Raw genomic sequence first — 25,914 nt, 5'->3', positions numbered from 1 at the left:
TGCCTCCTCAAGCTACTTCCCTGGGCTGTAAAGGCTGGAAACCTATTAGAGACCCAGGTGCCACCAGCACACAGTATGGGCCATGTGTTGTAAAACTAGGGCAATGATGCAGATTTTGCAAAAATGTAAAACTCCTTCTAATGACTCTTCAGGAAGTATCAACTGTAGGCCTGATTCTCCTCTCGCTTACATTGGCCTTACACCCCTCCCCTGTTCTTGACTTTAATTAAGTTACTCCGATTTTGCCCTGGTGCAAGGGAAAGCAGAATCAGCCCCGGTGAGCTTTCTAAGTGACCATTCATGTCACAGATGTCTTTCCCCAGGGCAACTGCCTTCAATCTTTCCCGGCTCATTCTTGGGAGGGTCAGTCCCTCCAAGAACGGGCTCATGCCTGCAAACACACGCAATAGAAGCAATGACAGGTTTCAAAGTAGCAGCTGTGTTAGTCTGTATCCACAAAAAGAAAAGGAGGACATGTGAGTTATCCCACCAAAAAGGACAGAGACTTGGTGGGATAACTCACATGACTGGAGTACTGTCATGGATGGTTATAAACTGTTCAGGAAGGACAGGCAAGGCAGAAAAGGTGGGGGAGTAGCACTGTATGTAAGGGAGCTTAGAAGTGTGAGCAACAAGAGTGATGTAGTGGTGGGAGTCTACTATAGACCACCGGACCAGGGGATGAGGTGGATGAGGCTTTCTTCCGGCAGCTCGCAGAAGCTACTAGATCGCATGCCCTGGTTCTCATGGGTGACTTTAATTTTCCTGATATCTGCTGGGAGAGCAGTACAGCGGTGCATAGACAATCCAGGAAGTTTTTGGAAAGCGTAGGGGAAAATTTCCTGGTGCAAGTGCTAGAGGAGCCAACTAGGGGGGGAGCTTTTCTTGACCTGCTGCTTACAAACAGGGAAGAATTAGTGGGGGAAGCAAAAGTGGACGGGAATCTGGGAGGCAGTGACCATGAGTTGGTTGAGTTCAGGATCCTGACACAGGGAAGAAAGGTAAGCAGCAGGATACGGACCCTGGACTTCAGGAAAGCAGACTTTGACTCCCTCAGGGAACGGATGGCCAGGATCCCCTGGGGGACTAACTTGAAGGGGAAAGGAGTCCAGGAGAGCTGGCTGTATTTCAAGGAATCCCTGTTGAGGTTACAGGGACAAACCACCCCGATGAGTCGAAAGAATAGTAAATATGGCAGGCGACCAGCTTGGCTTAACGGTGAAATCCTAGAGGATCTTAAACATAAAAAAGAAGCTCACAAGAAGTGGAAGGTTGGACATATGACCAGGGAAGAGTATAAAAATATTGCTCGGGCATGTAGGAATGAAATCAGGAGGGCCAAATCGCACCTGGAGCTGCAGCTAGTGAGAGATGTCAAGAGTAACAAGAAGGGTTTCTTCAGGTATGTTGGCAACAAGAAGAAAGCCAAGGAAAGTGTGGGCCCCTTACTGAATGAGGGAGGCAACCTAGTGACAGAGGATGTGGAAAAAGCTAATGTGCTCAATGCTTTTTTTGCCTCTGTCTTCACGAACAAGGTCAGCTCCCAGACTGCTGCGCTGGGCATCACAACATGGGGAGTAGATGGTCAGCCCTCTGTGGAGAAAGAGGTGGTTAGGGACTATTTAGAAAAGCTGGACGTGCACAAATCCATGGGGCCGGACGAGTTGCATCTGAGAGTGCTAAAGGAATTGGTGGCTGTGATTGCAGAGCCATTGGCCATTATCTTTGAAAACTCGTGGCGAATGGGGGAAGTCCCAGATGACTGGAAAAAGGCTAATGTAGTGCCAATCTTTAAAAAAGGGAAGAAAGAGGATCCTGGGAACTACAGGCCAGTCAGCCTTACCTCAGTGCCCGGAAAAATCATGGAGCAGGTCCTCAAGGAATCAATCCTGAAGCACTTACATGAGAGGAAAGTGATCAGGAACAGTCAGCATGGATTCACCAAGGGAAGGTCATGCCTGACTAATCTAATCGCCTTCTATGATGAGATTACTGGTTCTGTGGATGAAGAGAAAGCAGTGGATGTATTGTTTCTTGACTTTAGCAAAGCTTTTGACACGGTCTCCCACAGTATTCTTGTCAGCAAGTTAAAGAAGTACAGGCTGGATGAATGCACTATAAGGTGGGGAGAAAGTTGGCTAGATTGTCGGGCTCAATGGGTAGTGATCAATGGCTCCATGTCTAGTTGGCAGCCGGTGTCAAGTGGAGTGCCCCAGGGGTCGGTCCTGGGGCCAGTTTTGTTCAATATCTTCATAAATGATCTGGAGGATGGTGTGGATTGCACTCTCAGCAAATTTGCGGATGATACTAAACTGGGAGGAGTGGTTGATATGCTGGAGGGCAGGGATAGGATACAGAGGGACCTAGACAAATTGGAGGATTGGGCCAAAAGAAATCTGATGAGGTTCAATAAGGATAAGTGCAGGGTCCTGCGCTTAGGACGGAAGAATCCAATGCACAGCTACAGACTAGGGACCGAATGGCTAGGCAGCAGTTCTGCAGAAAAGGACCTAGGGGTGACAGTGGACGAGAAGCTGGATATGAGTCAGCAGTGTGCCCTTGTTGCCAAGAAGGCCAATGGCATTTTGGGATGTATAAGTAGGGGCATAGCGAGCAGATCGAGGGACGTGATCGTTCCCCTCTATTCGACATTGGTGAGGCCTCATCTGGAGTACTGTGTCCAGTTTTGGGCCCCGCACTACAAGAAGGATGTGGATAAATTGGAAAGAGTCCAGCGAAGGGCAACAAAAATGATTAGGGGTCTGGAATACATGACTTATGAGGAGAGGCTGAGGGAACTGGGATTGTTTAGTCTGCAGAAGAGAAGAATGAGAGGGGATTTGATAGCTGCTTTCAACTACATGAGAGGTGGTTCCAGAGAGGATGGTTCTAGACTATTCTCAGTGGTAGAAGAGGACAGGACAAGGAGTAATGGTCTCAAGTTGCAGTGGGGGAAGTTTAGGTTGGATATTAGGAAAAACTTCTTCACTAGGAGGGTGGTGAAACACTGGAATGCATTACCGAGGGAGGTGGTAGAATCTCCTTCCTTAGAAGTTTTTAAGGTCAGGCTTGACAAAGCCCTGGCTGGGATGATTTAGCTGGGGACTGGTCCTGCTTTGAGCAGGGGGTTGGAATAGATGACCTCCTGAGGTCCCTTCCAACCCTGATATTCTATGGTTCTATGATTCTATGACTTGTGGCACCTTAGAGACTAACCAATTTATTTGAGCATAAGCTTTCGTGAGCTACAGCTCACTTCATCGGATGCATTCAGTGGAAAATACAGTGGGGAGATTTATATACACAGAGAACATGAAACAATGGGTTGTTATTTCTCTCCTAACACAGAGAGATCATTTCTTACCTGTCACTTGTTTCTTTTTACCAACACCTTGTTTCTCCTGTTTGTTTTATTTAGCGGAGAATCCGGTGCTGGCAAGACTGAGAACACGAAAAAGGTCATTCAGTACTTTGCCAACATCGGCAGCACGGGCAAGCAGGCTCTTGACGGGAAGGTAAGACGCAGGAACGTGGGCGTACTGTCACAACAGTCATTCAGCTACCCTTGGGAGTTCCCTGAAACTGTTCTTTAAAGAGCTGCAGGAAATGTTTGCAACCAAACCCCAAAGTCTTTTGTGTTTAGATTCCGAGGCCAGAAGGGACGACTGTGACCATCTAGTGTGATCTCCTGTACAACACAGGTCACAGAATTTCCCCAAAATAATCTGCTTTTCCTTGTGCAGGGATCCCTGGAAGATCAAATCATCCAGGCTAATCCTGTTCTGGAGGCATTTGGAAATGCCAAAACTACCAGGAACAACAATTCCTCGCGTTTTGTAAGTACCAGCCTCTCTCCTGACTCCAGTTTCTTTGAGGGAGGGGAGATACTGCAATGATGCAACCCAAAAGTGTTCACAGAGGAAGAAGCCTCTCTAGGAGTAATGACGATAAAAATAAGAAGGATGTATTTAGTACTTTGCATTTCCAAATGACCACGCACGCATTAATTACCCTGCATTTGCTAACATTCCAAATCAAGCTTCATTGCATCCAGGTTCACTAAAACAGGCACAAAAATAGAAAATCAAACATTGCCAGAAGCTGGGAATGGGCGACAGGGGATGGATCACTTGATGATTACCTGCTCTGTTCATTCCCTCTGGGGCAACTGGCATTGGCCACTGTCAGAAGACAGGATGCTGGGCTAGATGGACCTTTCGATTGACCCAGTATGGCCCTTCTTATGTTCTTATGTACAGTAAGAAATACACATTCATATTAATGATCCACTGTATTAGTGACCCTTAGTGCTTATAGATCCAATTCAAAATGCTTTGCAAATGTTAGCAAATGAACCCACAGAACATTCCTGTGAAATAGGTGAGCATCATTAATTCCTTCTGACTGGGAAATCGAGGCATGGAGATTTTTTTAATTCAGGAAATCTCTGAAGCACGTGCTTACGTCCCCCTGGAAGTCAATTGGGTATATGCTAAAATACTTTCCTGAATCAGGGCCAAAGAGCTTTGTCAAAGTCTCATAGCAGGTGCGTGAGAGTGTTCCTGGCTCCCATTCGTCTGTTGTGTGCACTATACAGCATTGCCTCATGCTGTAATAGAAAAGTTTCTTTAAGCTATATTGAAATATCCAGGAACAAAGGCATTTTTATAGATTTGATCTGTGAAAAGACTAATTGCTTCTCGCTGACTTGCAGATTTGCTCCTGCTGCACGGCCCCTATGATCCCTCAGAATCTCTCAGCTACTCCCTGTTGTTAGACAGATATCGCAATAAACGGCCTCCTCTTTCATTTTCTTATCCAGGGCAAATTTATCCGAATTCACTTCGGTACCACGGGCAAACTGGCTGGGGCTGACATTGAGAGCTGTAAGTAGCCACATTAATTTTGTCATTTACTTCCACCTGGGTCTCATCCAAAGGCCATGGGAATGAATGGCAAAACTCGCATTGACATCAGTGGTCTATGGGTCAGGGTCTATATTGTATGGCCGTTTTCTGCACCAGGGCAAAGCTGGAGTTAATTCTATTAACTTGATTGATTCGCTCTGGTGTAAATGAAACCAGAATCTGGTCTCTGGTGAAAAGACCTGTACCAGTAACTGCTACGGTTACTTGTATTCATCATCATCAGGACAATGGCATGACTGTGGTATACTTAGGATTCTAAAAATAGCTGTCTAGGAATGTGCATTGTTCTTTGTTTGCACACATGCATTTAAAACCAAACTTAGACCCACATATCCCAGCTCTTAATGCATAAAGACCCTGGTGTGTTTCCTGGCTAGGGACTTGGAGAGGGCAGAAGAAAGAGAGAGAGGAAACATATGGACGGTTAGGTTTTTTTTCCCTGGGGGATTCTCTATATCTGCTACTTTCAACTGGTCCCTGCCTTGCAGTTCTCTCTGGAGGTCATAGGTTGCATTCACCTCTTTTTTTTTTTTTTAACAAGGAGGTGTAGATTTCCTCCCAGTCAATCAGAACTGCAGCCTAACTGGCTGTTGAGCAATGGAAGGGGCTTCTTTCCCCAACTTCTTCTTTGCAAATGGCTGAATTTCCTGCTTCGGCATCATTTGCATGTTGCAGCCTCAGCTGGTGTGACCAAGAGAGTAAGAGACCAGGAATCAAACGTAAGTCTCCTTCATGTCAATGAGAAACAGCACCATTGGGCCAATGCACATGGGCACAGAACATGACTACAGGGCACAGGGAGTCTTTTCTATGGCCCTTTTTAGAGAGGAAGAGCATCTCAGAGATGATTAGTCGTTTAATCATATATGCAATAGAATCATAGAATCATAGAATATCAGGGTTGGAAGGGACCCCTGAAGGTCATCTAGTCCAACCCCCTGCTCGAAGCAGGACCAATTCCCAGTTAAATCATCCCAGCCAGGGCTTTGTCAAGCCTGACCTTAAAAACCTCTAAGGAAGGAGATTCTACCACCTCCCTAGGTAACGCATTCCAGTGTTTCACCACCCTCTTAGTGAAAAAGTTTTTCCTAATATCCAATCTAAACCTCCCCCACTGCAACTTGAGACCATTACTCCTTGTTCTGTCATCTGCTACCATTGAGAACAGTCTAGAGCCATCCTCTTTGGAACCCCCTTTCAGGTAGTTGAAAGCAGCTATCAAATCCCCCCTCATTCTTCTCTTCTGCAGGCTAAACAATCCCAGCTCCCTCAGCCTCTCCTCATAACTCATGTGTTCTAGACCCCTAATCATTTTTGTTGCCCTTCGCTGGACTCTCTCCAATTTATCCACATCCTTCTTGTAGTGCGGGGCCCAAAACTGGACACAGTACTCCAGATGAGGCCTCACCAATGTCGAATAGAGGGGAACGATCACATCCCTCGATCTGCTCGCTATGCCCCTACTTATACATTCCAAAATGCCATTGGCCTTCTTGGCAACAAGGGCACACTGCTGACTCATATCCAGCTTCTTGTCCACTGTCACCCCTAGGTCCTTTTCCGCAGAACTGCTGCCTAGCCATTCGGTCCCTAGTCTGTAGCGGTGCATTGGATTCTTCCATCCTAAGTGCAGGACCCTGCACTTATCCTTATTGAACCTCATCAGATTTCTTTTGGCCCAATCCTCCAATTTGTCTAGGTCCCTCTGTATCCTATCCCTCCCCTCCAGCATATCTACCACTCCTCCCAGTTTAGTATCATCCGCAAATTTGCTGAGAGTGCAATCCACACCATCCTCCAGATCATTTATGAAGATATTGAACAAAACCGGCCCCAGGACCGACCCTTGGGGCACTCCACGTGATACCGGCTGCCAACTAGACATGGAGCCATTGATCACTACCCGTTGAGCCCGACAATTTAGCCAGCTTTCTACCCACCTTATAGTGCAAATTGTAAATTGTCAATTATAAATTGACTTTTCATAATATCCTTTGAAATGGAAAGAGCTTTGGGGCAGTTGTGTATCTGGAGATTAGAGCAGGGCTCTGAGAACCAGAAATCCTGGCTTCCTTGGACCCACCACTGACTTATGACCCTGGATAAGTGACTTCATCTCTTGCTTCCATTTCACCCATTTGGAAAATAATTATAATAAAGCTGATCTAACTGGGAATGTTGTGAAACTCATAAAGTTCTTCAAGATCCTCAGCTGAAGGATGCTTTAGGAGTGCAAAGTATTATACTTATTGTTAATGATGGATATAGTGAATGGAGAAGAAATTTGCTTCCAAAGGATACTTACTGTACATGAAATTCTGGCTCCATTGACATCAACAGAGCCAGGATTTCACCCTACACCTTTTACCCATGTCTGCAATCTTAACACAGGCCTGGGTTTACCAATGATCCCCTTTATATTTCAGATCTCCTAGAGAAGTCTCGTGTCATTTCCCAGCAGGCAGCTGAGAGAAGCTATCACATCTTCTACCAGATCCTCTCTAAGAAGAAGCCTGACCTGATTGGTATGGCACTTCTGTGTATATTCACTCTTCTTAACTCAGGCTTCCCTGATATGTCCTCTGTTTCCAGGATGAGAAATCTATTTGCCAAAGCTTTGTTTAGCAGTCGTTAAAGTAGGTTGACTCAAGAAGGTGACCTCTTACTGAAGCAGCTAAGGAGGAGGAGGAACTGTGGGGAGACCAGGCCAGTGAGTGAAGGGGAAGTTGTATTTCCCTTTCTTTAACCCCTGTAACTGACTGGTCTAAGGCGTGCCACGTAAGGTCTCAGCCAGTCTGGTCAGGTTTGGTGCTAAGGTAATGAACATCAGGTGCAAACTGAAGCAATGGATTGCTAGAGCATGGAAATTGCTTATTTCCCTAGACATGGGAAACACATTGAGGCCGAGGTTTTCAATGTTGCATAAGAGATTTGGGTGTCCAGTTCTCACTAATTTTAATGGGAATGAGGTGTCCACATCCCATAGGAGGTCTGAAAATCTCAGCCCTAAAGGAAGGCTCTTACAAAGTGCTCCATTAGAAGTGGATCCCAGGGAAATGAAACTCCTAATTCCCCTTCCCATCTGAAGAGTTTTCCTTCTCCACCCATAGGTCCACTGCAGGTACTGCTGTGTAACTGCATTGCTATCAGAATATGTAATCACCTCTTGGTTTGCCTTCTGCAGAATCTTTGCTTCTGGTGCCTGATCCCAAGCATTACCACTGGATATGTCAGGGTGTAACTACAGTAGACAACATGGATGATGGGGAAGAGCTGCTTGTCACAGATGTAAGTCTGGAAAAATGAAATGGGGGAAAAAGGTCTGGCTCAACAGGTTGCTCCTCCATGATCTCAGTTCTCTCTAGAAATAAGGAGGCAACTTCTTATTAGTGAGAGTAATTAACTATTGCAGCAACTTACCTAGGGATCTTTTAGATTCCTCATCACTCAGAGATTGGGCTTCTCTACAGGATATCCTCTAGCTCAACCAGAAGTTCTGGGCTGGATTCAGGAGATCCTGGGTGAAATTATATGACCTGTGTCAGTCCAGACATAAAACTAGATTAATTATAATGGTCTTTTATAGCCATAACACCTATGAATCTGTAAACTTTGGTGCACATCATGGGGTAAAGCCTGCTTACCTCACTCACATGCACAGTTTCATTGGACTTCTTGCATGTGGAAGCCTAGCACATTCTGAGCCTTCTTTGATGACTGGTTTCATACAGTTTTCTCAAAGGGCAATCTGGCTTTGGAAAGAGCTTATTAGGAACCTTGCTCCTGATGGGGGTATTACAAGCATTGCTTCAGCTACACAGAGTCCAAACTGTCTTCAGCTGCTGCTGTTATATTGCCACACGACCCTCTAGACGAGCTAGGCTTCCCTCACTGTAAATGAGCTGCTAGCTAGAGCAATAGCTTTAGGTGTAGAATAGTCCTCAGAAACACTGAATTTTCCCACATCTTTGTACAGGCTGTTTTAAGTTCAGTTCTGTTATAGACTCACAAGACGGAGATGGGAAAAGGCCAATTAGGTCATCTAGTCCCTCGCCTTGCTGTTATTATAGGGCTGTTTCCTACAGTTAATTCACCAGTGTTTTGGCCAGGCTAGTTTCGGGTGATAGGATTCCACCACTGCCCTTGGAAGACTGGCTGGTGACCTGGATTTCAGGAAATATTGATAAGGGTTCCAAACGGTCAGGTGTTACTCAGCCACATTCCTCTTTGGTGTGACTCTACCAGAGCCAGTGGAGTTACACGAGAGATGGAAGCAGCTCCTTCTGTCTTCCATCAGGCTCATTGTTTGCATGAGATTCAGGTGTCCACCCAGTGTGGAAGTTCAACCACCCCTTTGTTTATTTGGTACAGAATGATGAAATCGTGGTCTGAATTTGAAAAATGATCTTTTTTTTTTTTAGTGGCGCTTGGTGTTTTACAGGCTTCACTCCTTGAAAATGAATGGATTTAAATGAAACAGCTGAGATTCTCAGAGCCCTCTGAGGGGATTGCAATGCCCTACTCTCCTGAATTTTAAAAAGGGGGCTTTGAAAATCTCAGCAAATGCATTGGATTTAACTCCTTATGTCATGAGATTGTTCAAATGACTATGCCGAAGGGGCAGATCCTCAACTGGCATTAAGTGGTGGATTAAAGACAATCAGGTTACACTGATGTCCATTGGCTGAGGATCTGTCCCAAATGACTTCCCCGAAATGTTATCTAGAGCTAGTTCGAAGGGACCTCACTAGGCTGATCTTGATGGGCTGTGAAATGGCTTTAGGTTTTTATAGTAAGGAGAAGTCCTCCTGCTTAAGGTGCAGGTTTATATTTCCCTTCTGTGGGTCTCTTTCCCTTCGGCCAGGTGGCCTTTGATGTTCTAGGCTTCTTGCCAGAAGAGAAGCTTGGAATTTACAAGCTGACCGGAGGCATCATGCACTTTGGCAACATGAAGTTCAGGCAGAAGGCAAGAGAGGAGCAGGCGGACGTAGACACCACCGAGGGTAGGCTGGGGTCACTGCATTGGGTCAAAGTACGCCCAGGAAATCTACACCCAACCTGAGAATGGATTGTTTTACTCTGCCAGTTCACTGACGTCCCAGAAAAGCTACCCAAACCCAAGCATGTTTCCAAAGGATAAAAATGACCTTAAACAACCAACTGCATCTGAATCTTTAAAGGGAGCAGGTGTGCTACCGGGAGCTGCCCTTCACCACTCCAAAGGGGTGTCAGGCCTAGACAGGTGATTGAGCATTCAGCAAAAGGCTTGATTGTTCCTCATAGACATCACCCTGCATTGCAGCTAGTATGGAGTCCTGGGGGAGTGGGCAGACAGAATGTCTCCTGGAGGACAAAGGCAGAGCACCCTCTGCTGCGTCTCTTTCTTGACTGTGCTCTACTCCCTCAACTCCAATATGGCTGGCCAGCTCCGCTGGCCACTGTGTGTGAGGGGACAAAACTATGGCCCCTCCGCACTCCTTGGGGAGTGCTGTGCTGTAGCGGTGAAGCAGTCTCTGTCTCCCCAGAGTGCAGAACACATAACCCCTTTCCGGAATATGCAAAAAGACACAAACAGGAGATCAAGCAACATTATTCCTCCCTTTAAGATTAACTAGGTTCCTCCTGTCCTTCAACAGTGGCTGACAAAGTTGCCCACCTCATGGGTCTCAACTCCGGAGAGCTCCAGAAGGGCATCACCAGGCCCCGGGTGAAAGTGGGCAATGAGTTTGTGCAGAAGGGGCAGAACATGGAACAGTGCTATAACTCCGTCGGCGCCCTGGGCAAGGCTACCTATGACAAAATGTTCAAGTGGATGGTGGTCAGAATCAACAAGACCTTAGACACCAAGATGCAGAGACAATTCTTCATCGGGGTACTGGACATCGCAGGCTTTGAGATCTTTGAGGTACACAAAGCAAGAGAACCTCTCTCTGAAGTGGGACCCCTCTGTGAAAATATTCCCTTATCATCCTGCCCCCCTCCAAAATGTTAACTTCAGTATCCATGCACATGCCGGCATAGTCAGTCATCATCCAGTGGGATGGGTCACTAAATCAAGGGCACCAAACCGAGGTCCATACCTTGGCAGAAAACAATCAGAGAGCATGTGGGGGTTAAAAAATGAGCAAATGACCACAGTGGATCCCTCAGTTGCAGGAACCCAGCAATCAGGCGGCTTTGCATCAGGGAAAGAAAGGTGCATGTTGTTCCCCTTTCGGTTACCTAAGGCCGAATTCTGATCTCATTTCCACCACTGAGGGAATCTGAAATATCTCTGAAGTCAGTAGGGTTGCTCTAGACTTGCTCTGGAATAACGGAGATCAGAACGTGTCCCCGGGAGTGGATACGTTGCTTCTTGCCCAGCAGCTGTGTTGTATTTGCAGCCTCTGGGGCTACATTTCAAAGGCTGATTAGTTTATGCATTGCTTCTCCCCATCTCTCTGCAGTTCAACAGCTTTGAGCAGCTGTGCATCAACTTCACCAACGAGAAGCTGCAGCAGTTCTTCAACCACCACATGTTTGTGCTGGAGCAGGAGGAGTACAAGAGAGAGGGCATTGTGTGGGAGTTCATTGACTTTGGCATGGATCTACAGGCTTGCATTGATCTCCTGGAAAAGGTAACTGTCCCTGCCCTGAAGGAGAGGCGCGTGGAGAGAATGAGCTAGAACAGATGCAGAGAAGGGCTACTAGGATGGTTAGAGGAATGGAGAACTTACCTCCAAGAGGAGACATACAGAGCTCGGCTTGTTTAGCCTAACCAAACAAAGGCTGAGGGGAGCTATGGCTGGTCTCTATAAATACACCAGAGGGATAAGCACCAGGGAGGGAGAAGAGTTATTTCAGTTAAGAGCCAATGTTGGCAAAAGAACAAATGGATATAAACTGGCCATCAACAAGTTTAGGCTTGAAATTAAATAAAGGTTTCTAACCATAGGAAGAGTGAAGTTCTGAAACAGCCTCCCCAGGGGAGCTGCCTTCCACGACTGAGCTTGCTAAGTTTATGCAGGGGACGGTATGATGAGACTGCCCACAATGGCATGTGGCCAGTCAGTGACTGCTAGCAGCAAATATCGCCAATGGCCAGAGATGGGACACTCGATGGGGAGGGATCTGAGCTACTACAGTGAATTCTTTCCAGGGGTCTGGCTGGTGGGTTTCACCAACATGCTCAGGGTCTAACTGATCACGATACTTGGGGTAAGGAAGGAATTTTCCCCACGGTCAGATTGGCAGAGACTCTGGGCTTTTTTCGCCTTCCTCTGCAACGTGGGGCATGGGTCTCTTGGTGGTTTGACTAGAGTAAATGGTGGACTCTCAGTAACTTGAAGTCTTTAAATCAGGGGTAGTCAATTACTTTTTGTCAAGGTCCAAATTTCTTGGTCAAGGTATAGTCAAGATCCAGACACTGGAGAAAATAATAATAATAATAAATAAAATAACAATCATGATAATAATAAGTACATAAAAAAAAAAGATTTTGGGGTCCGTTCAAAAGTGTCTGGCAGTCTGGATTTGGGCCGCGGTCTGCTTACTGACTACCTCTTCATGATTTGAGGACTTTAGTAACTCCGCCAGAGGTTAGGGGTCTATTTCAGGAGTGGGTGAGGTTTTGTGGCCTGCGATGTGCAGGAAGTCAGACTAGATGATCACGAGTCTACTCAGCTGCACATAATTACATGACTAGATAATAATCTAGCTGTAAGTGGCAAACTCAAATCAGAGGTGAAGCTGCCCCTGCTCATCACTGAGATGGCAGTAATGGGCTTCTCTCATCTGCTTCTACCTTGTGATCCTCTTTCTTCCCCCAGCCCATGGGCATCTTCTCTATCCTGGAAGAGCAGTGTGTGTTCCCGAAGGCCACGGATGCTACTTTCAAGGCTGCCCTCTATGACAACCACCTAGGCAAATCATCCAACTTCCTGAAACCCAAGGGAGGCAGGGGCAAAGGGCCTGAAGCCCACTTTGAGCTTGTGCACTATGCTGGCACGGTACGTCCCGAACAATGTTATTTTTGTTGGCAAATCATCCATGTAGATCCGGCTACCTGCATGGGCCTGACCCTGCACTCACTGAAGTTAACGATGAAACTCCCACTGACTTTCAGTGGAAATGGAACCAGGACTGCACTGCAAACTCAGGCCTGTTAGACCCATGCCTGAGTGCTCGGTGTTTCCAAGCCCATGTTTCAGCATCCACATAGCACTGGGTAAGGCACCAATCATGTCATGCTTTCAAGGCATTTGACATATCACAGCACAATGTGCCTTTATGGGCCAAATTCCCTGCTGGGATAAACTGGTGGAGCTCTGCTGACTTCAATAAAGTAGCACCAACTTACCCCAGCAGGGAATTTAGTCCTACAGTGTCTCATTGAAATGCATCTCAAAATGCTTTATAACAACAACAACAGAGATAAATCACAATCTAAAACTTCAGCTGGGCAAATGTATGATCAATGACTCGACAGTAGCTCACTTTAGTGGATTATGAGTAGCAAGTCAATTGCATCTGTCAGGCATGGTCTATGTATACTTGGTCCTACTTCAGCGTGGGTGGGATTGAGTAGGTGAGCTCTCCATCCCTTCCAGCCCCGCATTTTTATGATTTTTATTATCAGAGGGGTAGCCGTGTTAGTCTGGATCTGTAAAAGCGGCAAAGAGTCCTCTGGCACCTTACAGACTAACAGACATATTGGAGCATAAGCTTTAGTGGGTGAATACCCACTTCATCTCAGGTGATATGATTTCTATGACACTTCAACACACAAGGCTCAGCTCTGATCAAAAATTAAATCCTTAAAAAAATTCTGCAAACCATCTCCTCCCCCCAGTACCAGGACTTTGTTTCCGGGAGCACAAAGGCTCACAGGACAGTTACTAGGATCGCAAATCAGCCAAGGGGTTAAATTAATTTTTGCTTGTTTCTCAAATGCTGCCAGAAGAGCCGGAGTCCTGAGGTTCGCTGCCGCTTGTCTAGTCTTTCATGGAGACTGTGCCAACGCCTAGCTGCAGGAACAGTCTTTATGCATCTAACCAAACTCTGCCCGTTATTCATGCACGCGACCGCACAGACATTCTGACAAAACATGATCACAGCATGAATCACAAGAGCTTTCTGTATCTTATTTACATTTAGCAGCTATTGCCATTCCCGGGTCACACATGGGCATTTGCCATTGACATTTGTGTTAGACTATGCCACGCTAAGTTCAGATGACACCAGTGGACGGGCCATATTGTCCCCTCTGTCTGTGGCTCCAGGTGAATGTATATTAGGGAAATGTCTAACCTCTGCCTGCAACAGGCCCCCCTCCTCAAAGCCTGTCAAAGCTCCTCCATCAGGGGAACATCTGCTTTCCATGGCAAGAATCCCTGCTAAACCCACAAGACTTCAGTGAGTAAGTTAAGGCTGATCGTGAGTCAGCAATAACTCATTTCAGAGTAACAGCCGTGTTAGTCTGTATGCGCAAAAAGAAAAGGAGTACTTGTGGCTTAGTCTCTAAGGTGCCACAAGTACTCCTTTTCTTTTTGAGCAATAACTCAGTCACTTTCCCGCTTCATGCAGTGGATTTCTCCCCCTCCCTCTTCAGGGGTCTTCAGGGCTAGTGGTCAATGGAGAAGAAGCACCTTCTTATTTGTACTGTGTTGCAGCAACGTTCTCTTTCAGAATCTGGAGTGTTCACTTTTCTCCGCCTTCTCCAGGTGGCGTACAATATTACTGGGTGGCTGGAGAAAAACAAGGACCCCCTGAATGAAACAGTGGTGGGCTTGTTCCAGAAATCCAGCATGGTACTGCTGGGTAATCTCTTTAAAGAGGAGGAGGCTGCAGGTACAGTAAACATCACACAGCACAGCAATGTGGTTGGGCGCAAATGGGACCGTGTCTAGCCCTTTAGTGTTTTCCCTGCAATTCTCTGTGGCAAGGATTAGGCCACTGCTTGTAGCACCCTCTGCAGCCAGGTAACCGACTTCCTCTGCGATACAACCTCTTCCATGCTGACAGGTGGGCTAGCTCAGTCCTTGAAAACGACGCCCCCTTAGCGTTGGCCGAGATAGCTCACCTGGTTGGAATGAAGCCTCTCTAGAACAGTGCTACGGGCACACACTTGTGTCTGAATGAAGGGAGGATGCAGTGCGGAGTTAATGACAAACTATGGAATTCCCTCCAGGCAGTAAATGGCCTTCTGTTGACCAGACAGCTGTCAGGTTTCTATCAACCAGAAAACTTGCTGCCTCATCGGATTGTTGCCAGTCCGGCCTGGGGCGCCCCAGTTCAAAAGATGAATGGGAGAACTATGAAAAGGCTTTTCAGATCTCAAATTATTAACAGATTGGGTCAAATTCTCCTCTCAGTTACACTGGTCCCGCTCCATCCAGTTACAGTGCAAAGCAATGCATAGGCACCCCTGTAACCGAGGGAGAATTTGGCCCCATGATTTACCAATACATGTACTTTCAAACAAAATATTGTAAACTCAGGTTTTCGTTCCCTTCTTTTCCAAGCACTGAGCCCACTTCAGATTCCAGGATTCCCTTACAATAGTAAATGAATACAAAATCCCTAAACCAGAATAGCGGGCAGGTTTGATGGATGCTTGTTTTTTATTTAAGGGGTGTCTTCTCCAGCGAGAACTGTACTGTGAACTACAGGCTCCTGAGGAGATATATGTGTTTTGTGTGCTACAGTATATCACTTATATGTTATGCCTTTTAATATTGTTCAGCTGGTGGTGCCAAGAAGCAGAAGAGAGGCTCTTCTTTCATGACTGTCTCCAACTTCTATAGGGTAAGTGGGCATTCGCCACCTATCAATTGCAATATAGGGTACTTTATTATTTGTATTTTGGTAGCGACCCAGGCCCCCATTGGGCCAGACACTATACACACATATAACAGAGAGCGGCCCTGCCCAAAGGAGCATACAATCGAGGATATGATCTAGGAATTCTAGCTATGCTCTAGGAATTATTTTGGGGAAGTTCTCTGGCCTGTGTTATACAGGAGGTCAGACTAGTTGATCACAATAGTTTCTTCTGGCCTGGGAATCCATTCGTCTAATCTATGAATCTAAGTTTTAGAAAAGATTCAACAGGTAGACATGGCAAAGAGAGGTTGGGAGTGCAAGAAAACCGTGAGATCGTTTATGAATAGTGGAATAAGAAGAACATTAAGATCACATCAGCTGCCTTTTAGAACTGAAAATCCAGGGTTCAGACCCTCTTGATCACCCATGGTGTCCTCAAACGTTCATCCATGCAACGCTCTTCACCTGGTGTGCAGCATCCAGCCTGCACCTGCACCCTAGTGTTATCTTCACAACTAAGGAGTGTGAATTAATTTACTGAGCATGAGGTTCTCTCTCTTCTGCTTGCCTCGCTCACTTTATTTCTCTTCCTCCGGCTTCAGGAGCAGCTGAATAAGCTGATGACCACTCTGCATAGCACATCGCCCCATTTTGTACGCTGCATCATTCCAAATGAGTTCAAGCAGTCTGGTAAGCATCTGCAGAGCCTTTGAACCACACTCGGGCAAAGAAACACAATGCCTTCTGCCCTAGCTTTGGCTGGCTGAACAGCAGATCTTAATCCAGTCCTGGAAGAACATGGGGTATCGCTTCATAGAACACCTCTGTGTCCCTTAAAGGCAATGTTAGTGTGGGACAAGACTCCAATAGAGAGGTTTGAAGACAAGATGGCTAATGAGCAGTTAGCTATTGAACAGTTCATTCCTCTGTGGCTGTCCAATGAACAGGGAAATACCAAACTGCCTTGACATGCAGTAAACTGGCAAGGACAGTAACAGAAAGCACAGGGTAGCACATGGACTTCTGTTAAAGGTGGTTATCCCTGATATCTCCCTTTAACTCCTTGTCTACTCCTGAATACACTGTTGGGCTGATAAATGTACCAGATACTTCATCTCCTGGTTTCCAGGGGTCAGTGGAATCTCAGCCACACAGTAATTGCAAGAAGACTGATGGAGCAGGGCTGAAGTGAAAACATACACGAACAGGCCCTCTGGTGTAGAACATTTCAGCTTCTCTTGTACCCAACACAGCAAAGTGAAGGGCGCCCTTAATACAGTCCTTTCTCCTCCATTTCAGTTCTACCCACAGTATGTGAATTCTGTCCATTACTAACCTCTCCTTTTACATCTTTGTGTCACCGAGGGCGAACGGCGTGAGAAGCTCCAGTCGTTTTGTTCCCCTGGCTCAGTCAAGTGAAGTGCTGACCTGTTCTCTGGTTTTTGTAGGGGTGGCTGATGCCCACTTGATCTTGCACCAGTTGGCCTGTAATGGAGTGCTGGAAGGCATCCGTATTTGCAGGAAGGGCTTTCCTAACAGACTGCAGTACCCTGAATTCAAGCAGAGGTGAATGTTTATATTTTTCGGCCCATTTGGGAGGATGGACACAAACAACACCCAATATGGGATCCTCCTTGGACAATCGGGAGATGGAGTAACTCCACTGCTAACCCTCCTACATCCTCTCCTTCAGGAACTCTTATTAAGTAAAGATGAGAAACAGAGATGGTTATAAACACCTCACAGCTGGCACCTCAGCCCTTTTGAGACCTTTGCTAGAAGAGACTGTGATGAAGTAGACATTAACCCTTGCCTAGCTCCAAGGCCATCCTTAGGCGTATGCAGCATACACGGCTGCGTAGGGCACCCAAAAATTTGGGGCACCACCGGGACCATAGGCGCCAACTTCTCATCTTGCTGGGGGGCGCTCAACCCCCTCCCCCACTCCAGGCCCTGCCCCCACTCCACCCCTTCCCCCAAGCCCCTGCCCCACCTCTCCCACCCCGCCTCACCTCTTCCCTGCCTCCTCCCCTGAGCGCGCCTCGTCCCCGCTCCTCCCCCTCCCTCCCAGAGCTTGAACACTGCGAATCAGCTGTTTGCGGTGCTCCAGAAGCACTGGGAGAGAGGGGGAGGAGTTGGTAAGCGCAGGGCCACCAGCGCGAGAGGCGAGGGGGGAGGGGGACAGAGGGGGGGAGCTTGATGCTGGTGGGTGCTCTGCACCCACTAAATTTTCCCCATGTTCCAGCTCCAGAGCACCCACCCACGGAGTCCGTGCCTATGTCCAGGACAGCAGGCAAGAGCAGGTCGGCCCCTGCACACCCAGGGCGCACTGCAGGCTCCTTACTAGGCAGGGGCCGTATTCACAGAGCCTAATGCACTGGCGTGGCACATTCTGCATGAGGGAGAGGGTACGGGGGGCAGGTCTCTGCGGGGACCTGTGACTCTCCGCATCATTCTGTCAATAAATCAGAATTTTTTCCATAGCGTTACTTCTTTAGTGCAAGTCTAGTCCATCAGCATTATAGTGTGCTTCATTTGTTTAAACTGGTTTTAATAAAGTGCATGGGGCAAGTTTTCCAATACTGTCCGCTTATGTTTGCGTTGCTAAGAGCAGGTCGGCCATAGGGGCACCAGTTTAATGATGCTGCGTAGGGCCCCATAAATCCTAAGGACAGCCCTGCCTAGCTCTTCTCCTAACAGTGGCCCTTACGTCACTACATGTCTTTCTCATTTCAGATATCAAGTCTTGAACCCCAATGCAATCCCTCAGGGATTTGTGGACAACAAGAAAGCATCAGAATTGCTGCTTGCCTCTATTGAGTTGGGGGAAAATGAGTTCAAAATTGGGCACACCAAGGTACTGTTTTTTCCTATCATATTAAGCTAAATTAATTCAATTGAAGTGTGTCCACACAGGGAATGGCACCAGTTTATGCTGATTTCAAAACAAATTTTAATTCAAGCACTGGGACTTGTGTGTGTCGACCAGGCCTCGGAGTTAAAAGTTCCTACTGCAATCTTCGCTCCGCCCTCCATTGCCTTCCAGTATGTGAACTCACGGCCCAGAGCAATGTGACATGCTCCTTCTCAAATACAGAGCAAGATAATGCAAAGGAGGCACGCTTTTCAAGATGGGCTAAACTCTCAGGTCCCTTCACTTTTTACTCGCTCCTTAGTGTATGTCTACACTAGAAACACTACAGGGGCACTGCTACAGACACTGCCAGAAGGGGTTCTTCCGTCACTGTAGTAAATCCACCTCCCTGAGAGGCGGTAGCTAGAATTCTTTTGCTGACCTAGAAGTGGCTACACCAGGGTTTCTGTTGTCTTAATTACACCATGCAGGGCGTAACCTAACTCTGTAATGTAGACCAGGCCTTAGCCAAGTAAAAATTCCACGAAGAATTTTGCCTAACTTCAGACGGAATTAAAAAAAAAAGAGTCAAGACCTTGTTTTTTGCCCCTATAATCTTAGTGGAGCATTTCAGAAATTAATATTTCTGCATGTATGTTTTGTGTGATCACGTAATGAAATAGACTATTGTGATACACATGCAGAGGCGGAAAAAGTTCAGCTTTTTCCAGGAACTTACAATGGAATTTTCTAACTTGTATAATACTCCCACACCACTCCTCTAGCATATTTCATCCTTCGATTTCCAAGTGCTTTATTATATGTCCGTTAATTAAATCGTCCAGTGTCGTCGTTATCCCCATTTTACTGCTAAAGGAAGACAGGCAGAGAGAGGGTAAGTGACCTCACTGAAGACGAACAGCAAGTCAGTGCTAGAGCCAGAAATAGAACCCAGGAGTCTTGACTCTCAGGCCCTTGCTTATAAATATCCCAGCCTCAATATTCTATTCATATATAATTCTGTAGACTTACAGCACTAGTCCCCAAACTTTATGGTCCGCACCTTCCTGGCCCGGCCCCCCAGGAGCCATGGTTGGGAGCCAGGGCCGTGAGTGGGGCCGCGGTCAGGAATGGGGCCAATGCTGCAGCTGGGGCCTCAGCTGGGAGAAGGGCCGCAGTCGGGCGTGTCCCACAGTTTGGGGACCAGTGACCTACAGTGATAGTAAATGTAGGTGGAAAGTCAGACAGGTCAACAAAGGCAGAAACCCACGATGGAAACTAAAAGGGGACTAACAGCCCTGACTAAGCCCAGACACATGAATAAGCCTATTGATGGGGGAAGAAGTTCACAGGTTCAAAGTTCTGGTGCATGACCTGGAAGCCAAGTTCTAACAGTCTTCTCTTGCTCTTCAAGGTGTTCTTCCGTGCCGGAGTCCTGGCCAAACTGGAAGACTTGCGCGATGACCGTCTGGCAAAGATCATGTCCATGCTGCAGAGCCGTGTTCGTGGCTTCCTGATGAGGATTGAGTTCAAAAAGATGCTGGAAAGAAGGTATCCCTTTGAAATATGAGACACCACTTCATGCATCCGAGAGAGCGCTAGAAACCAATTGCTAACATACTTCATTCTCTACTAGGCACCATGAGATGAATCTTGGATGTCAACCCTTGGTCCTGGCACACAACCAAAGTAACGGGGTTGTGCACTGTGGATCTATATGGGAATCAAGGGGCTAAAAAATCCTCCCCTTCAGGCCACAGGGCTACAATAGTTCCACTACCTCCTGTGCATCTATTCTACTAGTTGATGGATCTATGTAGTGATGGATCCACAAGCCCTGCCTCTGTTCAGGAACCTGACTGTGGAGCAGTGAACCCTTTGGAACACAGCTTCATGGTACCCAGTTGAGGTAGATCAGGGTGGGGCCTTAACATATTGGTCCCACCCTGGGCAGTAGAACTGTATTGTTTCTGCTGCCGCTAGGAGGTGTTTATGGCTGCAAGATGGAGCGGGGGAAGGGAGGAAGATATTGCCAGTTAGAATCGTTTCCAGGCGATGCACCATATTCGTGTCTTCCCCTGCATGAAACACCCATGTTCGACTTCAGTGGCAGCATTCCTTCTATCCCAGTACAACCCTGCCACCCTTTTCCTACCTCAGCACACTGCCACTGACCTTTCTTGCATCTGGGACTGGGAGAACACTGCTCCATCCATTCCTATCCCACTCAGCGAATGCCCCAGCATTACATAGCCTCTGCATAATGGCTCCAGCCTTCTGGCGGGGTTCTATCACACTGCCACAGTGATACCCACCCAGAACAATACACACGCTGCACAACGAACCTTTGAAAATAATATCTGCTTTAGGAAACAATAGTATTAAATTAAGAGAAATCCCCCCTAGCCAATGGAGAAAAGTGAGTTCAGCATTTAAGAATGAACTGAAAACGACATCTCTCAAATGAGCTGATAAAGAAACTTGCTGCATGCCAGGACAATGTCTTGATGTCTCAACTACCTAGTCACATTGCCAGGAAACTGGTGACTGTTTCTAAGCCACACAACCCTGTTGGGTTTCATTACAGGCTAGGCCTGATGGCGATTCAGAGGAATGTTCGCAAATTCCTGCAGCTGCGCTTCTGGGGCTGGTGGAAATTGTATAACAAGGTGAGACCCGTGCTTCCCACAAACAAACACCCCCCCCCAAACTGTACCCAGCTTACACAGAAGGAAATAAAAGCAGCTGCAAGCACTGGCAATGGGTGGGGCGCTTGGATTTTGAAGATAAGGGGTAGAAAAAAAAGAATTGCCTTGCCCAGTTATTCAGCAACAAGTAAATACACTTTGGGTGCCAGTCACTTTCTTGCTAATTATTAACAGGGCAAGGGGCATGAATGATTTCCCTCCAAGTCAATGTCAGAGCAGTCTGGAAATGGAAGACACTTTGAAATCTGAATTTGCTACCTCCATGAAATGGGAATTACGTTCTTTAGGAAATTCAAGCCCTGGATCTCCCTCCAACAAATGAAGTTCAACTCTGCCTTAAGCGGCTAGGTGTTGTAGTTCTGAACCCTGGAGATGGACTCAGTCTATTAATTAAATCCTAAAACCTAGAACAAAGTTTCTTGGTCTATTTGCCCCCCAGCTCAGAAAGGCGTGGCCTAAATAGGGCGGATGAGCCCGTTTCCACAGCAGTGGCTTCTTCTCTCGTCTCATAGGCCCATTAAGATTAAATTTTTTTTGGTGGCAGGGGATGGAAAGGAGCATTGGCCAAGATATTCTTGCTTAATAGATGCTGAAGGACCCATACACCAATTTAAGGCCAAATTTAACACCAGGGAACCTAAACAGCATCTGATCAATTTACCTGTGTACCCTTTGGGAGCACAGCCTCCCACATCCGCACGTGCAAAATTGATGTTGCACACCTTAAATATTCATTATTCAACCCCCATTTTGTGTGTGTGCAAATGTAAATATGGGGCTTTTGCATGTGTGCAGGCCAAAACGTTAAAAATATGGGCCCAATGTCCTCAATTTACCAGAAGTTCAGCACCTCAGGAGCAAAGACCCGGAGCCTCAAAGGTACTTAGGCATCTTACTCTCCCATTTAAATAAATATCTCTGAGGACCTGGGCCAAAAAGCCTCCAAAAGACATTGTCAGATTTTGATCTCAGTTACACTGGTGTGAACCTGCAGTAGCTCTTGCATAATGATAGGTTTCAGAGTAGCAGCTGTGTTAGTCTGTAACCGTAAAAAGAAAAGGAGGACTTGTGGCACCTTAGAGACTAACAAATTTATTAGAGCTCACGAAAGCTTATGCTCTAATAAATTTGTTAGTCTCTAAGGTGCCACAAGTACTCCTGTTCTTTTTGCAGTAGCTCTAGTGATTTCAGTGGAGCTCAGAATCTGGCAAACTGTCCTGATTTCTCTGCTGGGGCCCAGAATTGTTCGGGTAAGTAGTTTATGATGATGCCTTTCCTGGAAGTCATCTAACACATACTGTAGTGATGAAGCACTCCGCACCAAATCAGTCATTTTAGAAGACACCAGGCCCAGGCAATACTTCAATATGGCAATAAAGAGATTGGCTCAGGAGCATTCTGGGGGAAGTTGCTACAGAGAAGACCCATTTGTGAACCTCACTGGCTGAACTGCATGCTTACAGGTGAAGCCTCTGCTGAATGTGGCCCGACAGGAGGAGGAGATGAAGGTGAAGGAAGAGGAGCTGAGGAATGCCATGTCAAAGACTCAGGAGCTAATTGATCGTGTCAAACAGCTGGAGGAAAAGATGGCCACCCTCAGCCAAGAGAAGAATGATCTTACCATCCAGCTGCAGGCTGTGAGTTATCAGAAAAAGGATGGTTACTGGTTATGTCTCTTCCTTGGGCCTGTAAGAGGGCACTGGCTATAGCTTCTCCAAATGATTCATAAAAGGGCTTGTTTTTAAGAATCTGGAACAAGTAGAGAGCTGTGGGAGATGGAAAGTGAGAGTCCTAGAGAACCACAGCAGGTCAAAGAAAAAACCAACTCTTCCAAAAATCAGCAGGAGGCAGAATGGCCTAGTGGTTAGAGCAAGGCAATGGGAGTCAGGAATCCTGGGTTCTCTTCCTGCCTCAGCCCCTGATTGATTCTGTGTGACCTTAATCAAATAGCTTGTGGAAAAATTTTCAAAAGCACCCTCTAATTTGGGTTTTTCCATTTCTGGGTGTTGCACAGTCAGCCTGTGGAACTCCTTGCCAGAGGATGTTGTGGAGGCCAAGACTATAACAGAGTTCAAAAAAGAACTAGATAAATTCATGAAGGATAGGTCCATCAATAGCTATTAGCCAGGATGGGCAGGGATGGTGTCCCTAGCCGCTGTTTGCCAGAAGCTGGGAATGAGTGACAGGGGATGGATCACTTGATGATTCGCTGTTCTGTTCATTCCCTCTGAAGCACCTGGCATCGGCCACTGTCGGAAGACAGGATACTGGGCTAGATGGACCTTTGGTCTGACCTAGTATGGCCGTTCTTACGTAACTTGAAACACTGAAGGCCTGATTTTCAGAGATGCTGTGCAACCACAGCTCCAGCTGGAGTCAATGCACCTTTAACATCCTGGCATAGTCACTGGTGCTTAAGTGGAGCAGCCCTGACCCACTGTATATGGATGTTTAGTGCCACAAGAGACCAGAGATACAGTAGCCTCTAAAATGATAAAGGTTGTGTTTCCCTCCCGCCATTAGGAACAAGAGAACTTGATAGATGCTGAGGAGCGGCTGACCCAGCTGATGAAATCTAAAATTGACATGGAGAGCCAGATCTCAGAGATGAAGGAGCGTCTGGAAGAAGAGGAGGGCACAGCCTCTTCCCTGAGTGCCCACAAGCGCAAGCTGGAAGGAGAGCTCAATGACCTGAAGCGCGACCTAGAGGGTTTGGAAACCACGTTGGCCAAGACTGAGAAAGAGAAGCAGGTATGAAGCATCATCATTGTTTTAAGCTCTCTCTTCCTTGTCCTTTAGGGAAATAACCACTGTCAAGAGCAGGGAACCAACCAGCAAAGCTCATGCCATCTGAATGCCCTTTGAGAAGCTAGCTCGTAACCTGTCAGCTGTTCCCTCTCCAGTATTCAACATTCCCTCTTCCATAGTCTCTAAAAATCTGCTATTCCTTCTATCTTGAGCTGGGATGAACCTGAATCTACAACTCTCCTTATTGTCCTGTATTAGGAGGAGTAATTTCCCTGTAACTCCCACAAATCTCTCTCTACAGAGGCCTTCAGAGCCCTTCCACATCCTGTGTTAATCACCACCTTCCTCTCACTGCAAAGTTACTGGGTCTTTGCTTATAAAATATGCCCCCATGAATCCCTCCCAGTTGCCTTTGCCCTTTTGTCTAAGTTTGGGGGATACTCCCTCTGTTCCCCATCAACTGTTTCTTATTTGGAACTGTCACAGAAGGTTTAAATCCATGATGCTATAGCCTTTTTGTGTCAGTGTGATATGGTTCCCGGGTCACAGTCAGCAAATGCTTGTGGCATCCTGCTGCTTCCCCTGAAATCAGTGTTAGCTAGATAGAAAGCAGGACAGAGTCCTTTATCTTCAACTCTCATAAACCTACCATGTGTGAGAGATCAACAACAGAGGTCCAGGTTCTGGTCTTCCTGGAGCTAAAGAACTACAAATTAGTTGATTTGGGGGGCACTAAAAGTTGACATGGCTGGTCATGATCTTGACTATGTTATCTTCCCTATCTCTAGGCGCTAGATCACCGAGTGCGAACCCTGACTTCGGATCTCTCTATCCGGGACGACACAATCGCTAAACTCCAGAAGGAGAAGAGGGCGTTGGAGGAGCTGCACCAGGTAGAAAAATCTGCTCCATTTTCTTTATTGCACCCCAATCACGTCCTTAGGGCTGCGCTCTGGGAAAGGAGAAATGGTGTCCTACTCAGGCTATCGAGAAACTAAATTGCTGCACAAGTGGGAAAGGATCCCAGGTCTCAGTCATGCTGGGGATTTGTGTGTCTCCTATGCATTATACATTGCAGAAGAGTAAAATCATGCTCCTTTGCACTATTTGGCTGAGAGATCTATTGTGAACTGCTGGATTTTGTATGAACAAATACAAAATACACCTCCTGCTGTTTGAACACGTCATTTGTTAGCTCCCCCGAACAGGGACCGCGTTCTTTCTTACACAGAGTGCCAAGCCTGCAGTCAGTCAAAACCCGTCCCCAGCCGCATTCAGCTCCACAGACTGACGTGGTCCAGGCACTCCCATTACCACAGCGTAGCATACAAGAAGCCACGATAATAGGCTAGCATGCTAGTAATAGTACTGAATTAGGAAATGTTCTGCAGGCTCTTTTCCACACGTAATGAGCTCACTTACCCTTGTCTATTCTCACATCTTTGCTGAGTGAGGAAGAGACTGCCTTTTCCTGGGTGCAAAAGATGGTGTGTGGATTAGCCAAGAGCAACCGAGGGCGGTTCTTTTGTAACGATACATGTTGTCATTGGACCAGATCCTGCAGGACTTGCTGACAACTTACGCAAAGCTCCCATCAATGTCAGTGGGTGTTTGGCCTGAATAAGGAGGACTGCCGCTGTATCCCAGGATTATTAGTACCATCTACTACCTTTAGTAAGACACTAGGGAATTATATGAATCATTAATAAACCTGTTATCCTTAGGAGACTTCCATGAGAGTAACTGGGGTTTTGGATGGGCCAAGAGATAAATAAATGAATTTGTTTGTCTCTAAGGTGCCACAAGTCCTTCTTTTCTTTTTGTGGATACAGACTAACACAGCTGCTTCTCTGAAGCCAAGAGATGGGGTTTT

General features: G+C 46.7%; 1 protein-coding gene across 1 annotated transcript in view; it reads left to right on the top strand.

The window, feature by feature from the left end:
* Positions 1–25,914, top strand: part of MYH16 (myosin heavy chain 16) — a 52,894-nt gene that overhangs the window by 6,251 nt on the left and 20,729 nt on the right. The window contains exons 5-23 of the mRNA XM_073361895.1: positions 3,419–3,515; positions 3,744–3,836; positions 4,823–4,886; positions 7,355–7,453; positions 8,113–8,216; positions 9,793–9,931; positions 10,565–10,833; positions 11,375–11,545; positions 12,737–12,916; positions 14,630–14,756; positions 15,652–15,713; positions 16,334–16,421; positions 17,180–17,297; positions 18,468–18,588; positions 20,000–20,136; positions 21,173–21,254; positions 22,757–22,930; positions 23,817–24,044; positions 24,830–24,934. Coding sequence (XP_073217996.1) covers positions 3,419–3,515; positions 3,744–3,836; positions 4,823–4,886; positions 7,355–7,453; positions 8,113–8,216; positions 9,793–9,931; positions 10,565–10,833; positions 11,375–11,545; positions 12,737–12,916; positions 14,630–14,756; positions 15,652–15,713; positions 16,334–16,421; positions 17,180–17,297; positions 18,468–18,588; positions 20,000–20,136; positions 21,173–21,254; positions 22,757–22,930; positions 23,817–24,044; positions 24,830–24,934 — 2,458 coding nt within the window. The remainder of the gene's footprint in view (positions 1–3,418; positions 3,516–3,743; positions 3,837–4,822; positions 4,887–7,354; positions 7,454–8,112; positions 8,217–9,792; positions 9,932–10,564; positions 10,834–11,374; positions 11,546–12,736; positions 12,917–14,629; positions 14,757–15,651; positions 15,714–16,333; positions 16,422–17,179; positions 17,298–18,467; positions 18,589–19,999; positions 20,137–21,172; positions 21,255–22,756; positions 22,931–23,816; positions 24,045–24,829; positions 24,935–25,914) is intronic.

This window comes from Lepidochelys kempii, chromosome 10 (assembly GCF_965140265.1).
Source record: "Lepidochelys kempii isolate rLepKem1 chromosome 10, rLepKem1.hap2, whole genome shotgun sequence".
Classification (NCBI taxonomy): Eukaryota; Metazoa; Chordata; order Testudines; family Cheloniidae; genus Lepidochelys; species Lepidochelys kempii.
Note: the sequence above shows the minus strand (reverse complement) of the source record. Positions and strands in the feature narration are given on the sequence as shown.